Source organism: Setaria italica, chromosome II, assembly GCF_000263155.2.
Source record: "Setaria italica strain Yugu1 chromosome II, Setaria_italica_v2.0, whole genome shotgun sequence".
Taxonomy (NCBI): domain Eukaryota; kingdom Viridiplantae; phylum Streptophyta; class Magnoliopsida; order Poales; family Poaceae; genus Setaria; species Setaria italica.
In genome coordinates this window covers 40380833-40401608 of record NC_028451.1, presented here as the reverse complement: position 1 = coordinate 40401608, position 20776 = coordinate 40380833, and the positions used below count along the sequence as shown (strand labels likewise).

General features: G+C 44.3%; 3 protein-coding genes across 6 annotated transcripts; all 3 read left to right on the top strand.

Annotated features, from left to right (window-relative positions):
• Positions 1–7883: 7883 nt before the first annotated feature.
• On the top strand, positions 7884–10453 carry LOC101758450 (putative amidase C869.01). Its single transcript, XM_004957630.4, has 5 exons — positions 7884–8510; positions 8619–8833; positions 8917–9153; positions 9627–9816; positions 9936–10453. Exons 1-5 carry the CDS (start codon positions 7980–7982, stop codon positions 10290–10292), a joined length of 1530 nt encoding a protein of 509 aa, XP_004957687.1. The 5' UTR covers positions 7884–7979; the 3' UTR covers positions 10293–10453.
• Positions 10454–11539: 1086 nt separating this feature from the next.
• LOC101756826 lies at positions 11540–15100 on the top strand. 4 transcript variants are annotated; one of them, XM_012843348.2, is made up of 7 exons: positions 11540–11700; positions 11829–11970; positions 12992–13118; positions 13208–13463; positions 13963–14050; positions 14539–14605; positions 14681–15100. In XM_012843348.2, the coding sequence occupies exons 3-7, from the start codon at positions 13092–13094 to the stop codon at positions 14732–14734; spliced, it is 492 nt and encodes a 163-aa protein (XP_012698802.1). In that variant the 5' UTR covers positions 11540–11700; positions 11829–11970; positions 12992–13091; the 3' UTR covers positions 14735–15100. The 4 variants fall into 4 exon arrangements, with proteins under 4 accessions (XP_012698802.1, XP_004957685.1, XP_022679516.1 ...); XM_004957628.3 differs by lacking the exon at positions 11829–11970 and having other exon boundaries at positions 11543–11700; XM_022823781.1 differs by lacking the exons at positions 11540–11700; positions 11829–11970 and adding an exon at positions 11996–12213.
• Positions 15101–15807: 707 nt separating this feature from the next.
• On the top strand, positions 15808–19584 carry LOC101756424 (vacuolar protein sorting-associated protein 24 homolog 1). Its single transcript, XM_004957625.3, has 6 exons — positions 15808–16123; positions 16451–16527; positions 17771–17873; positions 18514–18635; positions 18769–18960; positions 19224–19584. Exons 1-6 carry the CDS (start codon positions 16012–16014, stop codon positions 19305–19307), a joined length of 690 nt encoding a protein of 229 aa, XP_004957682.1. The 5' UTR covers positions 15808–16011; the 3' UTR covers positions 19308–19584.
• The last annotated feature ends 1192 nt before the right edge of the window (positions 19585–20776 follow it).

The following is a 20776-nucleotide window of genomic DNA, read 5'->3' as shown; positions in this document are numbered from 1 at the left end:
CTTTAGAGCCAGGGGAGGGAAGTGCGAAATTCACCCTCCCTCACGGCTCCGGTATGAAGTCGGCTCGCCCCTGCAAGGATGAGATGTCGCACATTCTACCCAACGGATTTGCAATTCTGGTGTGGTGGAAAATAAGAAGAACCCCTCTATCCCCCCTTCCCGAGTGGATACCAATGCGGTAGCCCACAGTTGGGTGCGAGTCCGCCTTTTGCAGTAATGGGGAAATTTTTGTGAGTTTTGTAGAAGGCTGCTCCCCCCCCCCCCCCCCCCCCCCCCCCCCTCACTCGTGGCTTGGCAATTGAATGCCGAAGTGCACATATAATAGTGGGATGGCTCGCTCGTGTGAATCGTGCTTGCTGAATGCTGATGATTACGTCCTGCTTGTGGCTTGGCTACGGGCTCCATTTTTGCACTGGGATGCTTCGTGTCGGGCAGAGGAAGACCATCACGCGTGCTGGTGGCAGTGCGCGGCAGAGGACCAGAGGTTTTTAGGACGTCTACTTTTGGTACGTGCTGAGGAATCAGTGTTGTATTTGCTCCAATTCCAATATTGCCAATAGGCAATAGGCATGATGAAGCCACTACATTGCCCAGATGCTTCATGGATGCCGTGCAGATAGTGACCGCACCAGGAATGGCTGGTCGTGGGATTCATCGGACGGCATGTGAGGTCACAGTAGTGTGCATCTGGGCCATGCATTCTCTTTGTGCAAATGGATGCTCTGCTCTGACATGAATCATCATGATAGACGAAGTAACGAAGAGAGTGGTGCCGGGCAGGGAAGGCGTGAACAAGAACGGCCACCACCCAAGACATGACATAAAGATAAAGCAAGACCTATTTCCTCTTAAATAAAACCGGGAAAACTCATGAAATGAAAATACAGCTCGCAACATTCGGGACCTCGCAAACCGACACCATTCCGTTTTGAAAATTTTTGGACGCGGCTACCAGGATTTTATGAGACCGTAGACAAAGAATGGTCAAAGCCGACTACCCATACTGAGCCGTTCCATAGACTGGGCTGTAAACTGCACAACACTGCCCGCGCACTAAGATCCTGGAGCCGAACGCACGTCTCCGACGCCCGCTTAAAACTGCATATGGCACAAGAAGTCATCCTGCGCCTTGATGAAGCTGAGGAAGCAAGAACGCTCACGGAACCAGAACGCAACATACGAAGCAAACTCAAAACGCGACTTCTGGGATGGGCGGTAGTTGAGAAGATGAGAAGGAAGCAGTGCTCCAGGATAACCTACCTGCGAGAAGGTGATGCGAATACCAAGTTTTTCCACCTCAAGGCAAATGGGAGGAGGCGGAAAAACTTCATCCAAAGACTGAAGAGGGGAAATAATTGGGCAGTAACGCACTTACAAAAACAACAAATCGTCCAAGACCACTTCGACAACGTGATGTCCGCTCCTCCTACTCGCACCAGAACCTTCAACTAGGACAAGCTACATTTCCCAGTAGTGGATTTAGCCGGAATTGATAACCCTTTCTCAGATAAGGAAATACAAAATGCAATAACTGCCCTACCCAAAGATAAAGCGCCAGGCCCAGATGGCTTCACTGGATTGTTTTTTAAATCATGCTGGGATATCATCAAAGGAGACGTTATTGCGGCAGTAAATGCTTTCCATGCTGGGAGATGCAATGACTTAAACCTACTTAACACAGCAGCCATTGTCTTGGTACCCAAAAAGGATGGAGCTGAAACCATAAGCGACTTCAGACCGATCAGCCTTATACATGCAATAGCAAAGATCATTACCAAAGTGCTGGCAACTAGGCTTCAGCCCTACATGGACAAATTGATTTCGCCAAGCCAAAGTGCCTTCATCAAAGGGCGAAGCATTCACGATAATTTCCTGTATGTTCGGAACATGGCAAGAAGGTTTCACAGGAACAGAACGCCGACACTGCTAATGAAGCTGGACATCTCAAAGGCTTTTGACTCCGTTCGCTGGGACTACCTGCTTGAATTACTGCAACATAGAGGATTTCCTGCACGATGGCGTAACTGGATCACGGCATTACTGGTCACATCAACCTCCAAAGTCCTCATAAACGGAATTCCAACCGATGCAATTGTGCATGGGCGAGGTCTACGACAAGGAGACCCCCTCTCTCCCTTCCTTTTCATCCTGGCGATAGACCCACTGTACCAATTAATACACACGGCGACAGGAATGGGATTACTTAAAAAACTAGGCGACGCACTAGCATCTCTATGTACGCCGATGATGCAGCTATCTTCATAAAACCAACAAAGGAAGATGTCACAAATATCACAAAACTCCTACATTTATTCGGAGAGGCCACAGGACTACACACAAATCTGGAAAAGACAACAGTGGCTCCCATTAGCTGCAATAATGTAGACCTTGACGAAATACTATCCGAATGGCCAATCACTCGCACCGGCTTCCCATTAAAATACCTCGGATTACCACTTGCGATACGGCGCTTAAGGAAAGTTGACTTCCAACCCCTGATAGACAAGGCAGCTCAAAAACTATCTGGGTGGCAAAACCGCAACATCACACAAGCAGGACGAGTCTGCCTCGCCAAACCTGTGCTTTCTGCGCAACCTTTATATCTGCTAACTGTATTAAAACCGCCAAGCGAAGTCCTGGAAGAGCTAGATAAAATAAGGAAGCGATTCATCTGGGCTGGAGACAGTTTGCTAACAGGGGGCAAGTGCAAGGTCAACTGGATCAAAACCTGCTTACCCAAAGAAAATGGCGGACTAGGAGTGCTGAACCTTCATAATTTTGCTAGAGCACTGCGGCTACGATGGATCTGGCACGAGTGGGAGTCCCCGGGGAAAACATGGATTGGACTGGACATCCCATGCGACGACTCTGATCGACGCTTATTCGCGGCTTGCACAGTTATCACAGTGGGAAATGGACGCAAAGCAAGCTTCTGGCACTCAGCTTGGGGAAGGGGTACCCGCCCGAAGGACATTGCACCCAACATATACAAGCTATCCAGGGGGAAGCACAAAACTCTTGCAGAGGCAATACACAACAATAAATGGGTGACAGACATAAACATCCACGCTGGCCTAACAACGCAACACTTACAAGAATTCATCATACTATGGTGACTAGTAGCGACAGTGAACCTCCAAGCACAACAAGAGGACACACTATGCTGGAAATTCACAAAAAATGGACAATACTCAGCAGCATCAGCGTACAAGGCACAGTTCTTCGGATCCACTTATGCACCGCACAGTAAAACAATATGGAAATGCTGGGCACCACCGAAATGCAAATTTTTCGCCTGGCTGATATTCCAGGACCGGGTTTGGACAGCTGATCGGCTGGCGCGCAGAGGATGGCCGCACTCACCAAATTGCCCTCTATGCCGAGTACATCAGGAGACAGCACATCATCTCCTGGCACAATGCAGATACACCAAGCGAATATGGAGCCTTATAGCCACCTGGGCCTCGCAACCCAGTCTACACCCCTCGGAATGGCCCCCATCTGACAATGCTCTTGAGTGGTGGATAAATATGACTACAAGGACTGAAGCTCCTCGGCAAGGAGCTTGCTCTATGGGCCTGCTGGTAATATGGGAAATTTGGAAGGAACGCAATCGACGAATATTCAACCATCAAGAGATGGCCGCAACCTCCCTGCTGGCGCAGGTCAAAGCGGAAGCAGACACATGGATTTTAGCAGGGGTGAGAGCACTAGCGTCGTTATTATCTAGAGAGTAGTCGCGATATAAATACAAACGGAAACCTTGTATCTATCCTGTAACAATTTGTAATTATCTTCTCTCTCAATAAAATAGGCACTATCCCGTGCCATTCGTTCAAAAAAAAAATACAGCTCGCTCACTAATCCGCAGAGCAGAGCGGACGGTTCGGACAGCCTTAAGAATCCATTTCTGCGTGCTAAATAGGGGCACCAAAGCAAAAGCCAGAAACATTTCACCTGACTGACCTCGGCTCGCATCATTCGCCAGAAGATTTTGATCGATGTTTGCAGAAAACGCTACCTCGACCTGCATCATCCACCAGACCCATCACCAGTTCACCTCCACTGCGTTCCACCTTCGATGTCAACTCCACCATAGTCTGCCATGCTCCATCTCTGCTGAAGCATCCTGCACAGATTCGCTTGATGTCTCTGTCCATCAGCCTTGCCGATCAATTTCATGTCCACTTCCTTCCAGATTTTTAATTGCTACTTTGTCAAGAGCCGTCAAGGAAATATTCTGATTTCTCCAGTCTTGCAGTTCATCACAAGTACAATTTGGGGGGCATGCTTCACGCTGAAAGAATGATTGTGTTCAGAGTAATTTAATTACAACTATTCCAATATAAAAAATGCTGAATGCAGTTACACATATTTCTCAAGATGTATATACCAGCCAGTTCAAGTGAAGAATTACCTTAAATCGTTTTATGACCAACTTAAGACTTTGTATGCCAGTAAAGTCCCAAGTAGATTCAACATCATCGCTCCAAAAACATGTCCCCATGTTACCAACTGTAGCCTCAAAACAGAAAATTTAGGAAGTTGGGCAATTTGTTGCATCAAGTCCCGTTTTGCATCTCGTGGAAAGTCCTGGAAATTTATAAGACTCTTATGTGAAGGGAAGTAAAAGACAAGTATAGTAGCAGCAAAACAATTAGACAAGTCACCACACACCACAGCATAACAGAGGGTGCATTTAGCAAACTTGAATCACAAAGATACTAGTAGCATAACTAATGTAGCTAACCCGTGGAACCAGACCAGACCACACCGTGAATGCTGGCTACGTACAGGTTGGGTTCGCCCTCGTTCCAAACCAGTTAACCTCCTCCACCCAGATCTGAGCTCTGGGCACCAGTTAATGGACTCAGGGGCGGAGCTAGAGAAAAACAATGAGGTCGTGGTCTGGGCATCCACTCGTAGAGGTCGTGGTCTGCCCCGGCATCCTTGGGTTGCCATGGTGCTGAGGCCATGCCCTGCTCCAACATCCATGCAACTTCCATGACTCCGTGAGTTGGCATGAGTTGTTGAGGAGCAAGTCAATGGCCAACTTGTACACATTCTAGAGTGGTAAATGATTGATTGACTGGCATAAGAGAGCACAAATTGCCACAGGGAAGGGGAGGCACAAATTGTCGTTTTCTTTTGTTGCGGTGTTGCCCCTTCCCCTGTCTGCTTTGGTGGCGGCTTGCACATGTACTAGGAGAACGCAGAGTCGTGTGTTGGGTTTGTCAGCACTAGCTGAGCTGATATTATCCACATGCATACGCTACAGACCCGCCGTTTGGATACCTCTTGTCAGCACTAGCTGAGCTGATATTATCCACATGCATACGCTACAGACCCGCCGTTTGGATACCTCGTGCTTAAGTTTAGCACATTTCACATCGAATACTTGGATGCTAATTAGGAGTAATAAATATAGGTTAATTAAAAAACTAATTGCACAGATGGAGTCTAATTTGCGAGACGAATCTATTAAGCCTAATTAGCCCATGATTTGATAATGTGGTGCTACATTAACCATTTGCTAATGATGGATTAATTAGTCTTCATAGATTCATCTCGTGAATTAGACTCCATATGTGCAATTAGTTTTGTAATTAGCTCATGTTTAGTCCTCTTAATTAGTATCCAAACATCCGATGTGACCCTGCTAAAGTTTAGCACCTCGTATCCAAGCCCATCAGCTCACTAGTGGCCCTAGGTGTTGGTCCAGCCCAGCTCCGCCCAGTGGGCTCGCATGTTTCTGATCAATCGATTGGCATAAGAGAACAACATGAAATAGAGATATGGTAGTGGCATAAACAATATCACGATGTATTTGCTATGCACCATTATGATCATAGACGGCTAAGAGGTTAAAGTTTAGGAGAACGAAAAGGTAGATGATGCAGTCACGGCGGAGTGCCGATGTGATGTAGCACCATCAGAGAACGCCACTCACCATTAGAGATGTATCTTCGATAATCGTGGTATAACCGACAAAACTCCTTGAGATCAGAAGTAGGAAAGAAAGGGGATGGGCATAAAGAACAGGGTGTGGAAAGACAAACGGAAGCATGTATGTATGGTGGCAATAGCAAACTAAGATTGGAGAACACAAAAAAGAAAGGAGCATTAAACCACTCACCTATAGTTCTTCTTCTAAAAATATAGGGATAATTAATTAATCATGCACCATAACTAAAACTCTCAAGCAACAAAGTAGATCGCCATGCCAAAAGTTAAAAATTAGATTCACGTTAAAAATGTACAATTCTTTATATTATACGTAGTAAATAAAAAAATGTTTCTATATAAAGTATTCGCTTTTCTCTTGAATTCATGTTGAACAAAATACATCTGAGGGATATGGGTACCCCATGGTCCTCACCAACCAGGATACTGGCTGAACCTGACAAGGGGGCCCGCCCGACCAGGACGTGCGGGCCAAGGTTATGAAGATAATTGAAGTACACGCCAAGGAGGCCGGGCGATTCAAATCAGCCCGGATATTGCCGGATACGTATTGCAATCCTACTCAGATTATCTTCCATATAACTACCGAGTAGAATAGATTCAAACCGACTTGTAACCCTACGTCGTCAGCCTATATAAGACGGTCAAGGGAGCCTTCCGAGGGCAATCCAATCCAATCTACAAGTCACCAAAATACAGGACGTAGGGTATTACTCTCCGGAGACCCGAAGCTGTCTAAACCCCCGTGTTCTAGTGATTACCTTCGAGTTTTTAGTCTCGCAATCCTCTCTGCCTATAAATCAACCACTTGGGTAACCTCTGGTGAACTGTCGGGTTACTAAATCTGATAACATCGAAAATATGATGTTAAAAAAAAGACATAGATGATAGCTTGATCCAGACCATTCGGACAAAACAATTACAATGACATGACTAAACAAAATAATTTGAATCTATTTTTGGATATGAATAAAAATGATAAAAAAAATGTTGGAAAAAAACTAGCTAGTTAGGCTGGACTGGCTAGGGGTTTAGTCAGGCAATCAAACACAACCTAGGGGTGTCTCCAACAATCAGCTCTAAACTAGTAGAACTAATTGTTTATTCATTGAACAGTTGCAAAAGATAAGAGACTAGCTAGCTATAAGTAAAGAGATAATCTCACTCATTTTCAATATACTCTCCTCTCACCGCATAATATTCAACTCTAATTTTATTAGTTTGGAGCTATTATTAGCTCGTTCCATGGGAGTAGCCAAGTAAAGAATTTGTGTTTCCCTTCCGTCAAAAGCTCGCCAGATCTAGCTGCCATATTATGGGCTCATGCATGGCATGGATGCTAGCAATTATAATTTCGGTCCTGTTTGGATAAGGGGTGTTAAAGTTTAATACCCCACTTTTAATATTTTTTATCACATTTCTAAACACATGCGTTAAAAGGAATGTGTTAAAGTTTAACACCCCTAATTTTATAAACACCTCAAGGGGGTGTTAAAAGTTGTTAAAATTAAAAGTGGTCCCCCTCTCCATTTTTTCCTAGCATTGCCCCCTTCTCTCTCCTCCCTCTCTCTCCGCCGGCCATAAATGAGAGGCAATGGAGTCATTCCCCACCAAAGTTGTTAAAGTTCAACACACCATCCAAACACCCCAATGCGTTAAATTTTAACACTCTATTTGAGAGTATTAAAACTTTAACACTTGTTAAACTTTAACACATCTATCAAAACAAGCCCTTCATGTAGCCCAACATGACACACATCTCGATGCCTCCTCGCATCGGATCCCGTTGCCACACAAAGTGCAAATCATGTGGCGGTTCCCTGGCAAATGTGTTGATTTTGACTCTGGTCCTGCGCTCCTGGTGGCCTGCCACTCATCAAGCATCTATCCATGAAGGCAAAAGGAAGCATCAAATACTACTCCAATAAGAGCAAGAACACAACTGGAGTGTGTACGCACACTGGATTGTTGCACCGCACAAAGCTATACCTGCCAGTCGGCGAGAGCACCTAGCTATGGTTGACCTGCGCGTCCAGGTCGTCGCCGCCGTCATGGGCATGGCCCTCGCGACCGCCGCCGCCGCCGGCACCAGCTCCAGCGGCCGGTTCGAGTTCCAGGAGGCCACCGTGGACGCCATCCAGCTGGGCTTCAGGAACGGCAGCCTCACCTCGACGGCGCTGGTCCGGTTCTACCTGGACCAGATCGCGCGCCTCAACCCGCTGCTCCGCGCCGTCATCGAGGTGAACCCGGACGCGCTCGCGCAGGCGGCGCGCGCCGACGCCGAGCGCCAGGCCTCGGGAGGCCGCTGCGCCGCCGGGCTGCACGGCGTCCCCGTCCTCCTCAAGGACAACATCGCCACGCGCGACCGGCTCAACACCACGGCGGGGTCCCTCGCGCTGCTCGGCTCCGTGGTCCCGCGCGACGCCGGCGTGGTCGCCCGCCTCCGCCGCGCCGGCGCCGTCATCCTCGGCAAGGCCAACCCCTCCGAGTGGTCCAACTTCCGCCCCGTCGAGTCCGGCTGGAGCGCCCGCGGCGGCCAGACGCTGGTAAACAATCTCACCACTTCACTTCTTCCGGTCACGAGTGCACAATGTTTTTTATGAGATCACAATCTAAAAAACATGAGGTCGCGAATGTTTTGTGAACTCGTGAAGAATCCGTATGTTCTGTCGGCTTCGCCGTGCGGGTCGAGCGCCGGGCCGGGTGTGGCCGCGGCGGCGAACATGGCCGCCGTGACGCTGGGATCGGAGACCGACGGCTCAATACTCTGCCCGTCGTCGTCGAACTCCGTGGTTGGGATCAAGCCAACAGTTGGGCTGTCCAGCCGGTCAGGCGTCATCCCAATCACGCCGAGGCAAGACACCATAGGGTAAGCTGCAAGCCTCCCAAGTCCTGGCTGTAATTCACTCTGAAACTTCAGATGGGTAACTGAATTCCTGTTCGTCCTGGCAGGCCAATGTGTCGTACGGTATCCGACGCCGTCCATGTGCTGGACGCCATTGTCGGCTACGATAAGCTCGACGCTGAAGCTACCGGAGCAGCTTCCAAGTTCATCCCACGTGGGGGTTACACGCAGTTCCTGAAGATGGATGGATTGAGGGGCAAGAGAATCGGTGCCCCTGCTGTATTTTTCCAAGGGTACAATGACTTCCAGACGGCGGTGTATGAGAAGCATCTCAACACAATGAGGTACTAGCTTGGTCCACTAATTAAATCACATTAAGCTTTAGCTTGTTCATACCTAATATCTATAATTAAAATATTATCTTAGAAGAAAATCCGTCAAAGGTTTGCTAGAGACATTCAGTATAGCATTCGGCTGCTGCAGATTTTCTTTTTCCCACTAGAACGTGAAAATTTGAGATAAAACAATACACCGTCCCAAATTACAATTCGTTCTGACTATTCCAAGTACATAGCTTTTACTATTCCTTAATTTTTTCAAAGATGTCAGAAATGTCAAGTATTTTGACATGGAGAGAAAATATATAGAAAATATATATACAGAAAGAACTATGTGTCTAAAAAAATCAAAACGAATAGTAATTTGGGACGGAAGGAGTAATTTTTGATGCGTGGTAACCTCCTCAGGCTACATACAAATAATTTTAGTTGCACACAAATCTCCGAGCCAATTGTTTAATTTCTGCTCCTCATGGTAGGGAACACGGCGCTACTGTGATCAAGGATCTCGACATCGCGACAAATTTTACCGATCTAAATGCCCAAGAGACGCTCCTGATGATCGCAGAGTTCAAGATAAGCCTGAATGCATACCTGTCAGACCTACTGCGCTCCCCGGTCCGCTCCCTTTCAGATGTCATTGCGTTCAACAACGCACACCCTGTAGAGGTAATAACAAACTGAATAATCTTTCTATCTTCGAACTGCTGATGATCAACAAGATACTTTGTGCCTAAGCTGCTAAGCACCATTGATGAGATGATGATGATGATCTTGGTTCGTTGCAGGAGAGGCTCAAAGATTTCGGGCAGCCGGACCTCATCGCGGCCGAGGAAACCAACGGTATTGGCGTCAGGGAGAGAGCTGCGATCCGGCGGCTCGAGGAGATATCCGCCAACGGGTTGGAGAAGCTGATGAAGGAGCACCAGCTGGACGCGATCGTGGCGCCCAACAGCGACGCCTCCTCTGTCCTCGCCGTCGGCGGGTATCCGGGCATCGCCGTGCCGGCGGGGTACGACAAGGAGGGGGTCCCCTTCGCGATAAGCTTCGGCGGGCTCAGGGGCTACGAGCCGAGGTTGATCGAGATGGCCTACGCGTTCGAGCAGGCTACCAAAGTCAGAAGGCCACCTACTTTCAAGCGCTAGGTAGCTAGTAACTGATTAGCTTGGCGGCGCATTACAAGTAATTTTGTAACATTATGAACTCCATGGAAATAATCACCTCGTAACTTCAATATCGTTACGTGGTTACTTTTCACTAAGAATTATGGGTTCTCATCTAAAATACATCTATCTCATAATCAACATATCGAACCACCAACACCTATTTCTTGGAGTGATGTGCTTACTACATAGTTACACTTGATCAAACACCAACTTATACTGGATTAGTTGAATAAAACTTAAAGGTCATGCCCGAATTTTGTGGAATCTCAAAAAGAGCGTGGAGATTATATTCTTCCATCTAAGTTCATGAAAAGACTATATAGTAGGCTCAAAACTTGTGAAGAGTGCTCACGGATAAAAACAAGCTTAGTCGGTTAATAGCCATGTGGTGTGGTAGGGTGTTTTTTTCAATAATGCTACACAACATACGTCCGAAATCTTTAAAAAATTGGACGCTCCGACATATGTTCTAATAGTTAATAATCGATATTGCAACTATTGTTTCTACATATTTCATAGTGAAGGTTGCATGAAACATAATGTTTATGTTGCAGTGAGAATTTTCTATCCCAGAGTTGAACGACGTAATTTTGACATATTATTTTTTATGTTGCAGTAGGTAATTTTTAATGTTTCATCGAAGCATCCGATGGAAACTTTTCTATTGGACGTCCGAGCGCTGGCTGCGCCGTTCAACAAAACCATTACGGAGGGCTCATTTGCTATAAAACGGACTATAGTAGATGTCTCAAACTCCACGTAACTTAAGGATGGTTATTGTAAATTTTACCTTAAACATCTCTCCATTCACTCCTCGAAAGGTTGTAAAAAGGAAATGGAAGGCTAGGCGCGCTGCTGGGACTGCTCGTAGTCCCGACTTGGCGTGTGGACTCGTACTCGCTGGTTTGACGACCACACCCTTCCGGTAGTCGTGGCGTGGACCTGTGGTCGTCGTGGTCTCGTGGAGTTGGAAATTTGGAAAACAGCCACGCGCTGCACGATTTGGTCAAACCTTCCTTCCTTTCCGCTTTTGCCCCCGCTCCAGCCTCCCCTGCCCCTCCCTGCCATTCCGGTGCGCGTACACCCGGTCCACGCACCCGGCGGCATCCTTACCGCCGCGGCGATCTCGGAGTAGAGCCGCGGGCGCCGGCCGGTGGAGTTAGGTCCGTGGACGCGGTCCACGGACGGCCCGACCTACCACATTCCTTCCACCTTCCTTTCACCCTTTCTGGCGGCGGCCGGATGCGACCAAATTCCTCCCATTCTCTCTCCTCCCCCGCGCGATTCCATTCTCTCCCTTGACAAAACCGGAGCAACCAAGGAGAAAAAGGAAAGCGGGCGAGGAAAAGGAACTTGGCTCCTTCTCCCGTTCCGGATTGATCGCGAGGTTCGATCGACGCTCCCAATCTTCTCCGTTCCTGAATGCATTTCAATTTTAATGTCTTTTCTTCTTCTTCTGCGATTGCTGAATTGGGTGGTTTGGTGGGTGGGTCGTTACTGGGTTCTGATCCGTAGGCGGATTGCTTGGAAATCCTGGTGGGGGCTCCGGCTCGAAGAGGGGTGCCCGCGGTTGCGCTTGGCTCATCTCCGGTGTGGCGCGTGTTTGAGCCGTTCTAATCCTGATGGTAACCTGCTGCTAGGTTCGGTACAATCGGAGGTGAGTGGACAGACACGTTAACCGCTGGTGGATTGGTTATGTCCTGGATGGAGAAGAAGGATTAGAGGAGGATGGATGGGACCGTGAAATTTATCAAACGGGAGGAAACGGGTAGTGGGGTTTCAGTAACGCATGGCAGTGGGTCAATGGCCAATATTATTATCGCGAATTGGGAATGGTTTTTTCTTAGAGTTCATCGGCCATTCTCCGAGAGTGCAGATTACAACTATGCCTTTGTATTTCGTAAGTAGTTTTGTCTCCATACTTGTGCTAACTTCAATGTAAACAGTGACTAGTGATTAATAGTAGGACAGGACAGGAAGTTTGGATTCTAGATGATAGAATTTGTTTCCTGAGCGAATCTCGGAAAATTAGATAATAAAAATATATAGATGGCTGCGCTGATTCTGTCATTTCTCCTTTTGGTTCGCTTATGAATAAGAGAGAGGAGTGATTGAAATAGCACGGATTAAAAAGTTTTATCCTATTCACCAAGAACTAATGAGAGAGACCTCTATCTTCCTCCCTTCTTACAATGGTTTGCCTCCTTTGTTATGCCTATTTAACTAGGTGGGCATTGAAGGGGAAAAAACAAGGTTAATATTCTGACGATCGATGCACCCATCTTATCAGGGTTAATCACTTTAGCTATGTACTCAACAGCTTACTCTTACTTTGCTATTACGTATTTGGAAGTGGGAAAGACAATGCAACATGGCATATTTATCTACTGAAACACCCCAACAAACTTTTTATCAACGTCTTGTGGATGGTGTCCATGTGAATGCTAAGCAGCTCACCTAGATTTATCAATCTCATGAATTGTTGACAAAATTATTATCATGAATTGTTGGCAAAATTGTTATCGAGCATAGTCTGCCCTACATGCTTTTCCATACAAAAATGTTGAGAATGTCATCTCACAGTAGAACTCTCATCAGGTTTATTGTGTAATGACTTCTTTTTTCTTCAGGATTATAATTTAAGCTAGAGTTTTTAACATTCTCTCTTTTCTTTTCAGAAATAAATGTGCTGTGCAATAGATGTCTGAAGCATGAAAAGATATACCATCTCACTATGTTAAACGGTTTTGTTAGCACACTGATGGCTGAGGTGTTTGCATGACATCCTCTTTGAGCTTATATGGGGTAGGTGCTCCTCATTTATACCTAAGAAATTTACTATGAATGCTATCTTTTGAGCAATTCCAAGCATGTCTGATGTTTAATTTATGCAGAACAGTGGCTGTATTGGTAATTTAAGCAAATCCCAGTCACTTCAAGATTCTAAACTGAAAGGATCTTTAAGAAAGAGGTCTCGGAATTCTTCTATTGGAAACAGAAGACGATGGCAACCGGGTCTAGAAGCAATGGAGAACAACGTCAGCATATCAGTTTCTCTTGAGGGGAATATCTCGTCTATTCCCAACTCAATAATCAACGATTCTAAAATGTCAACGGACAACGGGTTAGATACATCATTTATAAACCATGGTATGATTTTATTTTGTGATCTTAGTATCTTGAGTTGTTCTGTTTAATAAATTTTGTCTGTGTTTGGATGCTTACCACATAAGTAGATTGAGAAAGGTAGCTTGATTGTGAGGTAAATATGTCTGTAATTGTTTCATCAGTTAGATTGTACATCCCTGATTGCAGTCTGGTGAAATCAAATGGTTAACTGTGCTTTTACAAACACAAAAGCTGTGCCCAAATTGTATGACTCTTTGAATGAGAACTGTATATATAGGCTTGTTTTTCTTTGAATGATATGCAAACCACATGATGTAAAGGGGTTCATTCAGTAGTGTTGTAGCATCAAATCAATTTACTTTTTGCGAGGGAAAGCTTATTGTTTACTTTTTATATATCCAGATAATAATATATTTTTATATAGCCTAGTCACCTACCTTTTCTGGGGGGTATGGATGAATAAATTAGAGTTGATACTGGAAAGTCGTTTACAGACTGATTATAAATTTTGTTTCTGCAGCTGCTGTAGCATGGGCTGAGATGAGAAGGCAATGGGTTGGACACCAGGCAGAAGTTCCAAAAAAGGCACCTCGAGAGCCAGTAATAAGGTTTTTGGTCCTCATTCATTTGCCTGAATCATAATTTTCTGTCGGACACGATGTTCCAAGAATCTCTAGATTATTAGTCTCATTGGCTGGGGCAGGTATTGGTAAATTGCTAGTTTAAAGGTTCTGTGAAATTTCTAATGGTTTCATAAGCACACCTGCAAATAAACACATTGATTTACTATGGTTTTTTTTAAACCAAAGTTAGAAAAGAGGTATATAGCTAATATCCTAGCTAGTTGATGTGATGAGTGTCAGATGTACTTGTTCTGGTGAAAAATACTTAACAAGCTGTCAGTAGCATCTAGTAGATTAGCGGTGTTAGTTTACACTGGAGAAAGCTTATAGTTGTTGCTTCATCTAGTTAGATAAATTCTTGATTAATGGTACTGGACTATTGGTAGGCTGTAAGCTATACTTGTAAGAAATCAATCCGAATGCATCTTGCTGGATTCATAAGTCTCAACTCTACTGTGTCGTTTTCGTCGCAGTTGGTGCACAACATATGATGATCTCTTGTCGACAAGCGAACGTTTTCCACAGCCAATCCCACTATCTGTAAGATTGCTGAGCCTAAGCTCCTTTTCATCTGTGGATCATGTTATCAGCTTCTGACTTGCAGAATTCTTGTAGGAGATGGTTGATTTTTTGGTCGACATATGGCATGAAGAAGGACTCTATGATTAGCTGATCCCTGGCTTTCTTTTGGACTTGCTGTTAGAAAATCTCATCACCTTCCTCCCCACAAAAGATGTAATCTCCAGAAGAAGCTAGATACGGAGTTGTTTCTTAATTAGTCCCAACATTTGGAATTGGAAAACTGTTAATTTAAAAGGTACTACAGTTGGTTGGTATAATTTCTGACATCAGGAGATTAGCTGTCAGCTTTGTCGCTTCTTGCTGAATGAATTGTTGGTTGGTACAGTTGGTCGATGGTTTGTCGTACCAAAATGAATTGTTGTTTACGGATAGAAAGGGAAGGATAATTGTAATTTTCTGTAATACTATCATTGTGATGTTATTGACGAGTTTAACGTTGGTCATCTACTTTAACGTTTTGCGATATTACTATTGACTAGCCAAATTTTTGGGGGGCATACTTGCAAATGTACTAGTAGAAATAAAATAGCCGATTCGCTATGTTGTGCGCTTGTAAGGAGAGGCTTCATTGCAGTATTAGTTGAATTGGATATCTAAAGGTTTTATGGAGTAAAATACACTCTCTTATTGGCCAGTTAAACAGAAGGGAGAGTGTAGATATTAACATTAAATAATCGATATTCTGTTGCTAAAGCTCGCTCAAATTAGACAGGCTGTAGATATATTTGTTGGTGTTGCCTAAACTTCAGGAATTTGTTGAATTAAGCCATGTTGCTCTTTAATAGGAATTTTATACAATTTTTTATGCATAGTTTTTTTTAATCCAAATGTTGTCATTTGTAAAAACTTTTTTTGTCAAATATATCAATCAATTGTCTATCATGTTTCTTTAGGGTAAGTCTATATCACGTTACATGAATGATGTGTATAATTTAGACATGTTTTCTTATGACTGAAGTTTTCTTCTTCTTTTTTTAATTTGGGACAAAACCTTCGCATTTCACATTGGACATCTAATGGAGAATGGCTTTCCTATAAATCGAACGTTTTGTTTTCTATAAACCATAAAAAAGCCAAAAAATCTTATTTTAAAAAATCAAAGAAATTGTTTTTGAAAAAAAAATACAAATGAACAGCAAGTTGCCTTCGCCGATAGGAGCACGCGTAGGAACCCCCTAGTCGAAAGTCGGAACACGGTTGGAAGTCGACGCCGATTTACGGTTTACTCGCCCGCCGACCGCAGCGACGCGGCTCTCGCTTTCTCCCTGCCCTCTTCTCCGGCGAGGGAATCAGCCCAGCGCGCGTGAAGCTTACGAGCCGATTTCGTGAGGGGCCTTCGATCCGTTCCCCCGCCGGCGGCGCCGATGGAAAAGGTGAAGAGCCTGCTGAAGCCGCGGCCGACGCCGCAGCAGCAGCTGCGCGAGTGGCAGCGCCGCCTCCGCAACGAGTGCCGCGTCCTCGACCGCCAGATCCGAGGTCCTACTCCCCCTACACTCGCCCGCCTCTCCTCCCTTACCTTCTATCCCCCCCACTTCTCCTTCCCAGGGGCCCCTAGGGGACGCGCGATCCAATTGGGAATGGTAAGGGGGCTTCTCACGTTCATCGCTGTGTGTTGCTTAGTGCCTGCCCTAGGTTTGCCTCAGAAATTGGCTGTGACGTGATTAGCCACGCCCTTCTTGCGATCGTTGTGGTTGGGGCCCTTTAACCCATATCCATTGCGTTTTTTCTGGTTTTGGCGATCGTTCTGGGTAATACAGTTTTGGGTATCATTTGTTCTTACTAGTCGTTGCCTTGTTTTCGCAGATGTGCAGAGGGAGGAGAAGAATGTGGAGAAAGCCATCAGAGAGGCTGCCAAGCGCAACGACATGGGATCTGCAAAGGTGTGACCAGTTTAATCTTGTTGTTTTATGTACGCTTCCCTTTATTCTTTCTCGCTTGTAGTATGATTGTTGGGTTGCTGAGAGTAGAACAGATTTTCAGTGCCGATGTAGGAGCAATACAAAGTACAAACACAAACCAAATTAATCTCCTGGCACTATACCGACAAGATTTATGAATTGATATTCAGTTTCTTCAATTCCTCTATGTTGACTGTTGTGTGCTATTCGTCAATGAAAGCAAACTTTCATGTTGTTTTATTTAGTTATTTGAGCTACATGATGTGCCTTTTTCTCAAATAGCTTTGCTTTAGATCTTAGCATAGGAGTATTGCTCATGGTAGCAGGAATGCTTGGACTGAAAGAAATAATACCATAACCTTTGCATCCATATATGATTAAATTCATCTCTAAACTCTGCATTGTTGCGGCAGAATTATCTTCCGAAAGTCATTAATTTCTTCTTGATCTTTGATTCATTCATTATCAGAAGGAAATGGAAACTACTGTATGAATTGTTGTTTATGTTAAATCACCAGTTCCGGTTATTTTCCTGTCCCTAAATAGTGGTCACTCATTCCTACTGGTGGTTGCATAAGGACCTTTTCATCCTTGTTCTAAAGAACGTCGTCATGATCAACAACAGTGTGGGAGTTGGGGGGTTACAGTAGCAGTCTAGCAGATAACAAAGAAGCATGCTCATGCCATTTGAGTTGAGTACTTGAGATTGAAAGTAGTTTGGGGTTGATAGAAAAATGGGTGCCAAACATGAAAATAGGGAAGATTGCTTGTTTACGAAATTATCATGTTGGTGTTGGTTGTTTCCAGGATAGTAGATTTAGAAGAAAGAAGAAAATATTCTCCAAAGAGTTAGATAAGTATTTCCCACCAGCAACGCCATCATCCCAGTTTTCAGGAATATTGTTGTCATCAGTAGCAACATCATTCTGGGGGACATGGGCAAAAGCTGAATATTATCCACTGAAGGTCACCAGTACATGCAGTTATCTTGAGCGCTGTCCTTGAATCTTTGTTGTTATATTACAGAGAACACATTACTACATTAGTTCCTGAAATCACACACTTCATTTGCATGTACCAGCTCTTCTATGTGTTTGTCCTTCACATATAATGTTTCTAGTTTCAACAGATAGTACAGGTCAAAGTTTCATGGCTGACCTTATCTGTCAGAATAAGATCAACTGTTTGACGTGCTATTGATGTTATGATTTGTTTTTCACGTCAGGCGCTTGCTAAGGAACTTGTAAGATCAAGACGTGCTGTTAACCGCCTTTATGAAAACAAGGCTCAACTGAACTCAGTATCTATGCACCTTGGAGAAATTGTTGGTATGGTCCTTCTTTTTTTTTTTTTGCTTTTTTGAGTTTTTTGTTGTTTCAGTGTCTTATATCGTCCATTAAAGCTATGCCCTTGAACTTATGGAAGAGTGATTCTGTTAGTTAATTTTCAACGGCACACCCTTGTTATGGACAATTGCTGTAGTATCTAGTATCAATATCACAAATGAAAACTTTGTGCACAATGTGTCTTTTGGCACTAATACTGGAAAGCATTGACATGTTTTGCACGCCAAAATTTGTATATGCCTCTAAAAGTGTTGCCCCTTTGTTATTTGCCTCTAGGTATCTCATTCCAGATGTTTTATAATAGTTCTTTCTGTGATTGCAGCACTTCACAAAATCAAAATCACATACTAGTATGTTATTTGAATTTGGGTGCATCCCTCTGTAAGTTTAGTTTAGGCAATAGCCAGTGAACATACAGATTCAAATCAGGACCTGTAAGTTTAGCAAAATCACAGTTGGCAACATATTGGTCCATGTTCCACACTTGCATTGAATATGCATTGAACTTTATCCTGTTTCATTCACCTTTATTTTTGTAAAGGTAGTAGTTCTCTCAGCTTATGTCTAGTATTTTTTCCTTTTACAATACATACAAGTAATTCCAGTGGATGCAATTTTTCAGCAACTGCAAGAACTGTGGGCCACCTGTCCAAGAGCGCTGAAGTGATGAAAATTGTTAATAATCTAATGAAAGCTCCAGAGTTGGCTGCCACGATGCAAGAATTTAGCAAAGAAATGACAAAGGTAATATACTAGTAAATTATCAGTAGTTGTGTGTGTTGTCCCAAATATAAAGAAGTTGCTTCCATTTTATGTGCCCTGTTTGAAGACTTCAAACCTTTACACATTAGCTGACATTTTAGCGTTCTGACTCTAGGCTGGTGTCATGGAAGAGATGGTGAATGATGCAGTTGATTCAGCTTTGGACTCGGAGGACATGGAGGAGGAAATTGAGGAGGAGGTCGACAAGGTTCTTGCTTCAGTAGCAGGGGAGACTGCATCCCAGCTACCAGATGCCGTCAGGACACAGAAGATACAGCAAGCTTCAACTAGCAAGGTTCCAGAAGAGGTAAGTGCTCTGCCTTGCAGTTTCTTTGCATGCTAATATCTTCTATATGAACATTGAAGTGTGCAGAGAGGTATTGTAAGGAAAATTGCTTTAGAGGAGTTAAATTGTCCATTGCAGCATTGTAGAGTTAGTTTTGGGATCAAAATAATTAAGTTACTGGTACTCTGGTATTGTTCACCATATTATGCTACTAAACTGCACTTTGTACTAAGGATGTGATCTTAGTTATGAATTTGATGACTCTGGTTGGGCACGTTTTGCAGCGACAAGCTGTTGCTGAGGGTGTTGATGACGATGAGGAGGACCTAGAAGAGATCAGGGCCCGGCTTGCCAAAGTGAGGTCGTAAACCATGCATCCCTGAGGCGTCTAACTTGGCGGAGTCCTTGTTCTACGATAAATGACAGCCAAACCGTTGTATGGAAATTGGGTTGATGAGTGATGATGGTTGTTCCCCCCTCACTTGACCCGGCAAGGTATTGTTGTACAGTAAGCAATGTGATGTGGACAGCGACTTGCCGACTGTCGTCGCTGATTTGATCTGCGATTCAAGATTTATAGCACAGAAAAAAACTGAATAATGGTTTGTGTACTCTTCAGAATGCCACGTGCTCACGTGTTCAGAAACCACGCCCACAGCAACGAGCTGACAATGTTTCGATCTACCGCCTTTTGCATAGGGCATAGTTGCGATGTGCTGTTAACCGTCACAGTATTCGGGTGTGGTCTCCTACAGAAGAGCATATGCTTCTTGACACGGCAAGCTTCTCTGCAAGATGCCAAGATGCTGTATTCGACTTGCCTTTGCTTCCGGAGGATGAGTCGATCTGTGAATTCTTGTGTGCGTGCGTGTCATCTGTCGTGTCATCTCCGTGCGAGTTACTCCCTCCCTCCGTTTTAAATTGCAGGTCGTAAATCTGATGCTTAGATTTTTGCTAGGCCTTTGATGGAAGAATTCGCTGGACGGACTCATGTCACCTCCATTCATAATATCTGCTGCAAAAGACGTGTCAGCGGCTTGACCCAAAATGTCGTTTAGCCGCACAACATGATGCTTAATCTACATGGACCAAAACATCAAAGTTAGGCCCCTTTGGAACATAGGAATTTTGTAGGATTTGATCCTATAGAATATTTTCCTATGTGGCCATCCTCCAATTCTTCCAAATTCATATGGAATGGCTAAATCCATAGGAATTTTGGAGGAAATCTAAGGAGGTGTTTGGATCCTTGAGCTAAAGTTTAGTCCGTGTCACATTGAATCTTCGGAGGCTAATTAGGAGGACTAAACATGAGTTAATTATAAAACTAATTACACAGATGGAAGCTAATTCGCGAGATGAATCTATTAAGCCTAATTAATCTATCATTAGCAAATGGTTACTGTAGCAGTACATTATCAAATCGTGGACTAATTAGGCTTAATAGATTCGTCTCGCGAATTAACCTCCCTCTGTGCAATTGGTTTTGTAATTAGTCTATATTTAATACTCCTAATTAGTATGTAAACCTTCGATGTGACAGGGACTAAGTCATGTGAACCAAACAGGACCTAACATGTGGTCCAACCTTTTGGAATCTTTCCGTTGCGCCTCTCTCTTCTTATTCCTTTATTTTTCCTATGTTGCAACCAAACACACAATTACAAACTTTCCTACATTCTCAATTCCTATAGAATTGGAAATGTCATGCAACTCCATTCTATGTTTCTCCTATTCCTACATTTTTCCTACATTTTAAGATTCCTTCATTCTAAAAAGTTCTAGTGGCGAGGTCACAAGAAGAAGAGGACACGCAGCATACGAGCGAGCTGGAGAA